Below are 9235 nucleotides of genomic sequence, written 5' to 3'. Positions count from 1 at the left end.
ACACAATGGGTGCAGGTGTCCACATGTATCCATTCATTTTCCCGGCTTCTAGAGATACCACTTTGAAGAGATAAAGACAAAAATAGTGTTTAACAGCCTTCAATGTTCAGGGACCATTGAGGAAGAGGTGGCAGAAAGAATATAAGAGCCAAAGGGTGGGAAGAAGTGCTTTGGAATGTTGTCTGTCAAACACAACATGGCTGTTGCATTTATGACCTCACAGTGGCTGGTACTTCCTTCATAATATGGAGCTTGTTGGAAAGAATGGGCTCAGTGGAGGGGAGACAAGAGGGGTTGTAGGAGGGGATTATCATAGGGTACAATATACATATGGAGGCTGTCAATAAGGCAAGTTTAAAAACTAGTGTTTAAATCTTTAAAGAGCACATGAAGTCACTAAGTGTGCTGATAAGCCATTCCTTAAGAGGAGCCCATGTGTGATGATGGTGAGGAGCCTGTATGAGAGCCTGTGCTGCGTGTGATGATGGCATATGAAGTCTTGAGTGCAAAGTAGTAGCTCAGCTCCAGCCAGTTATTTCTGAGGGTATATGAAGTCCTATCACTGTAAGCAGGAGTCTGGATAAACTGGTACCAATCAAGGGCGCATAAACCACTGAGTTGAACAAAAATGGTCAGCAGCTTTAGATGCAGATGTCAGCTTCTATTCCCTTCATGGACAGTTCTGACTCTCACCATCCTTAGTCCTCAAGCTCCTCCAGTTTGGAATAATGTCAAGCCCCACCCCCACCACTTCTCACAGTGGTGATGGCTCCAGCTCCTGTCTCAGCACAAATGCACTCTCGGCACTCATCTATTTTAATGAGGGTGCCAGAGATCATGCTACTGTTGTGTCTCCACCTCTCTTGAGCTGTGGAGGTCTTATGCATGTACTGGCTGGTATAGCTTTGGATGAATTCTTTAATCTTTTTTTAAAAAAATTTTTAGAGAGAGCAAGGAGGGAGGGTGGTGAGAATTGCCATGCCAGAGCCTCAGCCACTGAAATCGAATGGCAGGCGATTGTGCCACCTAGTGGGCATATGCAACCTTGAGCTTACCTTATCTTTGTGTGTCTGGCCAATGTGGGATCTGGAGAGTAGAACATGGGTTCCTTAGGCTTCACAGGCAAGTGCCTTAACCACTAACCAATCTCTCCAGCCCTCTTTAATCATTTTAAATGTGAGTTTCTTCATCTGTCAGGTGGGATCACAATTATCCTTAGATCATATTGTAGAGAGTCCCTACTTCCCCATAAGATGGTGTCTGGTGCAGACTGGTGTTAATGAAGATTGGTCTCCATTAGCATTTAACACAGCATAAGTGAAACTTGAGTTAAATTTAAATCTCCTGTCCATAAAATACCTGCCTTTGGCTTTTGGATTCAAAGGCTGGAATGGGCTGCCTGGCTATCATGTTTCCATACACAGTGATCTTCCTTCTCAGCTGGAATTATCTTGCTTATCTCTGTGTCCTGCTTAAATAGGTGTGCTTTGATATCCTTTGATCCTTTCAAAGTTTTAGGTTTGAGTGAGGCATGAAGAGGACAGCTGTCATTCCTCTTTGTCTGAGTGGAAATAGGAAGGAATGGATTGTTCCAGGTCAGAAAGACCCTCCCTGTTCACCAGGCCCCAAAAGCTCAGAATTCATGCCCCAGGGTGAACACCACAATGCATTTCCTAAAGCACAATGGGCTTTACTAACAAGAGTCCCCTTTCAAGGTCTCCAACTTTACCTGCTATAGTATGGATGTGTTTTCCAAAATTCATGTTGAAAATTAATTGCCATTGTTCTGTTGTTGGGACCACCTTTAAGAGGTGGCCTTTGGTGGATTAAGGTCAATGTTGTGCGAGTGCTTTGTAACAAAAGCTTACTCTTGCTTCTGTCCTCTCTCTCATGTAAGCACTTTCCCCTTCACTATGACATGATATGACACGAAGGCCTTCAATAGATAAAGCCCCTTGATACTGAACTCTCCCAGGCAAACTCCATATATGTGAGAAGAAAATTCCTTTATAAATTACACAGTCTATCATATTCTGTTATAGAAATACAAAATGGATGAATGCAATTTCCCTGAGTGGTCTAGTGTGAGAGGTATGGCTTTCACCACTCATACACTGGGATGTTAACAATACTGTATGACTGGTCAGGGGGTCATCATTTATTGAGCTCAGAATTCCCACAAAGTAACACCATAAAATAAGTAATTTTTAGGGCTTCATAAAAAAGTGATTGTCAGGCTAGAGGGATGGTTTAGTGGTTAAGACATTTACTTGCAAAGCCAAAGGACCCAGGTTGGATTCCCTAGGATCCATGTAAATCAGATGCACAAGGTGGCACATGTGTCTGGAGTTCATTTGCAGTGGCTGGAATCCCTGGTGTGCCCATTCTCTCTATACCTCTTTCTCTAAAATAAATAAATAAAAAAAAACTTTAAAAAATGATAGTCACTCACTGTGATTCACAAAAATTTCTTTTAATGAATAAATAATTTGATGAAATCAAAAATATTTACAATATAAACACATGGAAAAGCTTTGGATCTTTGAATCTGAACATGTTGCATTTTTGAACTGAGGCCTCCCAAGCTTTTCCCTTGCAAACAATACAAATCTGATAGAAACGAACAACCTACAACATATCTTTGTTCATTACACATTTATCTGTTAGTCCTGGAAAGCTATATAATCTTCTATTATGTGACATGTTAAAATACAAATATTAACTAAAAGAATATATTATCATAATGCCAGATAGCATTCTCCACAGAACAAAAATCATACACTCAGTTGTAACAATGACAAAGGGTCACGGGCCACAAAAAATACCCCAAGGTACAAATTCCTTCATAAGAATATAATTGTGCTCTTCGATTGACCAGATATCTATGCCACTCTAACAGGCCAGTGGCAAGGAGTACAGTATCTGATGCCTGTATGCTGTGTGGGTTTCTGTCAGGCAGCAGCATTACTGGGAGTTGGGCAGTGCAAGCAGTTTTAGAAACACTTTTTTGGGCTCTTAAAAAAGAGCCAATTATGCAAAGCAAAATAAGCATCTTGAGAAGTCTTCCCCTCATCTACACCAATGCCATGGCGTGTCTTGGCTTTGTGGCAGGAAGATGTTCGTCCGCAGAGCTGTTGATGCTGTCAGCCAGAGTTCAAGTATTCCAGGGCCACCTCATAGCAGAACTTATACTGATCCTGGAAGACAGGAGAACATTTCAACTGTGTAACGTCTGAACATGGCTTCTAGTAAAGCAATCATGCCAGGTGAAGGTCCTAATTATAAGAAATTCAGTTGAGAAGGATTTGAACTAGAAATGAATGTGAAAGTCACAGTTCTGAACCACAAATACATTCAGTGCTTGGATACTGTTTCCTGCCAAACTTAAATGAACACCATTCTGATATCTGTACTCATTAGAATTCTGGGAGGTTCTGGGCAACTGGAAGATGCCAACATTTGGCCTCCTCAAATTCAACTCATTTCATATAAAAATCAATTAGGTAACCCAGACCCAGAAAGCCAAACTTCACATGTTCTCTCTCATATGTGGATCCTAGCTACAAATGATTGGACTTCTATGTGAGTAGGAATAAAACTCAGTAGCAGAGGCCAGAAAGCTAGAAAAGGAATATAAAGGGAATAAAAAGGGAGGGAGGGGGACTTAATAGGATGTTATTTATATATGTAAGTAGAAGAACAGATTAATGGAATGAAAAGGCCTAAGTGAGGTCAGGGGAAGAGATTAAATAAAGGAAAGGTGGGGGAAGAGGCTATAAATAAGTCATGTGAAAACCGACCTTTTTGGACAATGGAACACTCAGAAGCCATAGATTATTACTAGAAAATTTTTAGTGCCAGGGATGGGATACCTTCCCTGAGTTGTTGGCCAGGGAGGTCCCTGATGCCCCAAAACATTACAGACCAATGCCGAGGTCCTTGGTTTCCTACCAGGAGTAGATGGTAAGACCTTATTGCTGAAAATGCTACATACTTGGGCTGCAAGGTCATTGAGAAATCCTGCTAGAGCTGAGCTGAAAACCTCCTCTGTGTAGACCAGCTGACAGAAAGCTGGAAAAAGCTATGTTGCATGCAGTTCAATGGGAAAGAGAGAAATCACCATACTCAACAGTGGACACTGCAAACCTTAAATTTGGACATCCAGGCCAAATGAACCAATGGGTGCAATAGTGGCATGTCTGTTATGGGGGAAACCAATTGCTCTCCAGTTGGACTGGAGGCCTGCTCCATGGGAGGGAATACATCCCTGACACTGAAAACCTACAACAGGGGTAGTCATGAGCCCTAGGGGTGTATCTTCTGCTGGTGTCTGGCTAAATGTATACACTATGTCCATTAAGTTGCCCAGTAAGCACTTCTCTTAATGTTCATACTCATATATTAATGATACTCTCACTTTGGGTTAGAGAATCTTCTCTTTTCAGATGGCAGTGACCTTGGGATGACTCAGAAGGCATTATGATGCTGAGAAGAAGTGACAGAGGAGTGCTCAGCCCTGAAATATCTTTACCAAGGTTCAGAGGTGGCAGAAAGAATGTAAAAGCCATTATAGAACTCTTTTTAAGGATAGGACTCTTACAACATGATCCTCCAGACACAAAATGGCCTGGATATCCATGACCTCACAGTGCCTGATACTACCTACACAAGACCATCATAACAGGAGGAAAAGATCATGACATCAAAATAAAAGAGAGACTGATTGAGAGGAAGAGGGGTATGATGGAGAGTGGAGTTTTAAAGGGACAAGTGGTGGGGGGGAGGGAGGGAATCACCAACAACTATTTGCATGCATGTAAAAGTACATGGAAGGATGTGTTAGGTTATATGCAAATATTAAGCCATTTTTTGTAAGGGACTTAAGCATCTCTAAATTATAGTATCTACAGGGGGTCCTGGAATCATGGCCCAATGAATACTGAAGGATGATTATAATTATTCTCACATGTTTTACCTGAGTATCAGCAATATGAATTTTGTGTAGGAAAATCTAGAGATAGACAGAGATCAGAAGGACTGAAAGAAATGCCATAATGGCTTGATCCTGATAAGACATTTAAATGAGGCCTCTCTCTTGGCTCAGCGTTACCTTAAACTTTCAGCAAACAGTATTTTCTGAGAATTGATTAAGCCCCTTTGAAGTCATGCACTTTGACATGGCTCCTGTTTTTGAGAAGTCTGTATTCTAGGGGGGAGGATGAGACAGATAATCCACTGCTGACACAGGAAGCAGAATGGTCTATCAGATATGCTTCCCCTAATATAAGGCAAACGCTCCTCTTAGCTGTATGAATGTCAGCTTGGAGTTTGTCTTGTGAAGTGCTATACTTATGAACTCTTGTTTTATTGAGCTCCTGTTTCTGAGATACCATCCATACCTATCTTGTTGCTTTCAAACTGTGCATTTATTATATTGTTTGGTAATTTATCTATTCACCCAAGTCTGCATCTTTTCTTTAAGGAAATTATTTTATCTATATATTTGAGAGAGAGAGAGAGAGAGAGAGAGAGAGAGAGAGAGAGAGAGAGAAATAGCCAGGGAGGGAGAAAGGGACAGACAGAGAATAGGCGTCCAAGAGTCTCCAGCCCACACAAATGAACTTCAGATGCATGCAACCTCTTGTGCATCCAGCTTATGTGGGTCCTGGGAATTAAATCTGGGTCCTTTGGCTTGCCAGGAAAATACCTTAACTGCTAAGCCATCTCTCTAGCCCAAGCCTGCATCTTTTAATTAGAGAAGTCCATTTATACTCAAGGTTATGGGTGACAGGTCAAGATACTCCTGTCATTTTGTTGATTTTCCCACAGGTGTTTGAATATTCTTTGTGTTTTTCTCTGCCTCCTCCTCCACCTTCCCTTTCTTTCTTCCCTTCACAGGATCTTTGTAGTTCAGGTTTGGCCTGTCATTTGCTGTGCAGCCTATAATGTTCTTGATCTCCCAGTCCCGCCTCTTGTTCCATGAGATCTGGGGTTATAGGCCTGTGCTACTATACCTGGACCTTTGTACCTTTTTTCTCCCTTGTTTCTTCTTGTGGTTTGATGGTTTACTGTGCACATAATGTGTGATTCTCATGTTTCTGTTCTGTGCATCTATTCTAGTGGTGCTTGCTATTTACATTTACTTTCATGATAGTAATTGTCTTTTCTTTCATGTCTGGATGTTAAATACATTTAAGCCTTTTTTGTGAAGCTAGTATGCTGGTCACACATACTGCAGTTCTGATCTTTGAAACACCTTATTACTCTTTTATTCCTCAAGGATAGCATTGCTAGGTATAAGATTTTTGGTTGGCAGTTAATTTTCCAGGATGTGTAATATGTCATGCTATTCCTTCTTGGCCTTTAAGGTTTCTGCTGAGAAATATGTTATTGCTCTAATGGGGATACCCTTAAGCACAAGTTGGTGATTTTTTCATACATTTTAGAAGTTTTTGTCTTGTGCTTTTGGCAATTTCAACATGATAACTCATGGTTAAACCCTTTTCTGATCATGTCTATTTAGGGCCTCATTTTTCCCTTCTACATGGATGTCTGTATTTTTCCCAACATTAGGAAAAAATTGTTATTATTTCATTGGATAGGTTTTCTGTGCCTTTAATTCTGCCCCTGGTCTTTAGATATTCCAAAAATGTGAACATTTGTTATTTAATAGAATCCCAAAGGTCCTCAATGTTCTCTTCATTCTTTGTTTCCCTGTGTTTTTCTTTTGTCTGACAAGAATATTTCACAGGGGCTTGTCTTTGCTGGGGGTGGTGCCCCTGCCCATAGGTCCAGTATGTAAAAGGTAAGACAGAAGAGTCATGAGTTTCAGGGCAGCCTGGTTTGCACAGTGGGACTCCGTCTCGAAGACAAGTAGAGAGAAACTTGTTGAGTTCCGATATTCTTTCTTCTCTCTTTAACCAGTCTATTGCAGAGTGTTTCAACTGTACTTTTTTTTTCTTACTGAGCTCTTTTCCAAGATTTCTGTTAGCTGCGTTTTTAATCTCTTCTGAATTCATCATTTGTATCCTACCTTGTCTTTCTAATTTTATTTATTTTTCTATATTTTTATAGGTCTTACTAAATTTGTTCATAATTTTGTTTATTCCAGTTTCTTTGGGATTCAGTGCCAGAGTTACTATGTTCCTTGGGATGTATCTCGTTTCACATTGAGAGTTTCCCACTAGTGTCTCAGGTATCTCTACTGCTCTTATGGGGTGGCCGTCTAGAGATAGTTTTCTGAAGATATGTTTTGGGGTGTCAATTCGTTATGCAAATTTAGCCTTATTTCTGCTTCTTTGTCTGGGATGAATGGCTTTGGGGATATATTCAGAAAGCCCCATTACCTCTATGGACCTCATAGGAGTACGGATGCTCTGGTAGTTTAGGTAGAGATGGTGCTGTCAGCAGTGGAGGTGGGGTATTTACCACTATAGTAAGAGCAGCGTCTCCTGTTGGGCAACATGTGTTTCCTCTGGCACTGTTCATGATGTGGTATCAATAGTTGCCTCTGGCACTGGCAGTGGAAGGGGACTGAAACATGTGTCCTCCAACAAGTCACTGGTGCAGGCCCAGATGATGCTGGGAGAGGCAGTGGTGGGACTACAGCACCCCCTCTGCAGTGGTCATGCAGTGATGACAACAGTATACGGCGTGGAGCGGTGGGAAGAGCATAAGTGCGTGAACAGCAGGAATCATGGTGGTTCTCATGCAGGGTATTCCAGCATGCCAGGGGCTGGGACTGGGGCTAGCATCCAGCACAGTTATTCTTAGCCCTGTTTGGTCATATGTGCTCATTGGTGGTGATGGCTAGAGCCAGGGCCTTTCTCTTTCCCAATCCTTCACTTCCCATGTATGCCACGGAAAGGACAACAGCCAGAGCCCCCTCAGCATACCTCTGTGGGCAGGAGAAGCAGCAGGAAGCAAGATGTTCTTTCCCCGTCCTGTTAGTAACAGATGCCTGGGGACAGAGGTGGCAGCAACTGCGTGGGTAACTAATTTCCTGTCTCCTGTTCTGGCAGTGGTGGGAGCCCATATGTGGCTGAGCAAGCACCATGATCTCTTTGTCCTTGAGGGTGTGTCATGTTGGGTTCCTCTCCACTGCACAAAACCTATCCATGTCCTGCAGGACAACCCAAGGGCCTGCAGGGGTCATAGTCGCTGCTGGGTAGACCTCGGTTCATGAGGGGCCTTCTCTTAAGCCAGTGCAGTGGAATGTCTGTGGAGTCCTACAGATAGACACATATAGGGCTTCTGACACCTACAACAATCCAAAATCAGGTGATTGCTTAGTTGTCAAGATGGCTCCTTGCTACAGCACTCTGGGAGCTTGCTGAAAGGTGATAGGAGATTCTTTTTTTTTTTTTTTTAAAGTGCTGTGCAGACTATAGGTTTCTTGTCTAAGTTGTCTACAGTCTGTGAGTCTGAAAAATCATCCAGTAGCTCAGATTGCAGGCATCCATCCTGATAGTATGCTGAGAGAGTCTCCCTTTCACCCTAATGTTGCAGAAAGAGACTGCTCCTCCTCTGATGGTAGATGCTATGTATTTTTTTTTTTTCCATTTTATGTTACTGTCCCAGGTCAGGATTTTGAGGTAAAAAAAGGTTTCAGTCTCTCTCTTGTCCTTTTCCAGTTTTCTACCATGGTCACTCAACTCAAAATAAATCCTTTGTTCTGCTATTTTGGACTTGTGAATTCAGTTTTATTTTTCTATCGAGAACTTTAATATATGAATGCATTTCAGTTTGATTGTATTCCTATTGGGTTATGTTGGTTAAGGGCATTTCCTTACCCCTGCCTTCATTTCATGGAGGTCCTCCTCGGTGGCTTGTTAGTATTCATTGTGGGACCATGAATGCACCAGTCAGTCTCTGTTGGGGCCGGGGCAGGGGCTCAATGCCTCTGAATATACTTTCCCACTCTGTGGCTCTTCCATTCTTTCCTTCTCCTCTTCTGCAGTGTTTCCTAAGCCTTGACAGGTGTATTACAAATCTTTTTTTAGTGTTGAGTTTATGGCAGCCTCTGATGTTCTGCTCAGATGAGTGTTGCCTTCCCTCCATGTTTACTACTATCTCACTGGAGTAGGTTCTCAGACTAGTACTGAGAAGTCAGATGTTCCTTGAGCACAGCTTCCTTGGATTACTTCCTTGCCTTGAGCAAGGGCTGTGTGATGTTCTGTCCTAGATACAGTCAATTAGGCAGAGGGCCTTTTACCCATATGTGTGAGCGTTGTGT

At 42.1% G+C, this 9235-nt stretch overlaps 1 protein-coding gene across 14 annotated transcripts in view; it reads right to left on the bottom strand.

The window, feature by feature from the left end:
* Positions 1-2457: 2457 nt before the first annotated feature.
* Ptprm (protein tyrosine phosphatase receptor type M) overlaps positions 2458-9235 on the bottom strand; it is an 849143-nt gene continuing 842365 nt past the window's right edge. For all 14 annotated transcript variants that reach the window (XM_045144750.1, XM_045144751.1, XM_045144752.1 and 11 more), the window contains one exon: positions 2458-3197. In XM_045144750.1, coding sequence (XP_045000685.1) covers positions 3144-3197 — 54 coding nt within the window. In that variant the 3' untranslated portion in view covers positions 2458-3143. The remainder of the gene's footprint in view (positions 3198-9235) is intronic.

The sequence above is a fragment of the Jaculus jaculus genome, chromosome 2 (genome assembly GCF_020740685.1).
Source record: "Jaculus jaculus isolate mJacJac1 chromosome 2, mJacJac1.mat.Y.cur, whole genome shotgun sequence".
NCBI lineage: Eukaryota > Metazoa > Chordata > Mammalia > Rodentia > Dipodidae > Jaculus > Jaculus jaculus.
The sequence above is the reverse complement of the archived record's forward strand: the minus strand, read 5'-3'. Positions and strand labels throughout refer to the sequence as shown.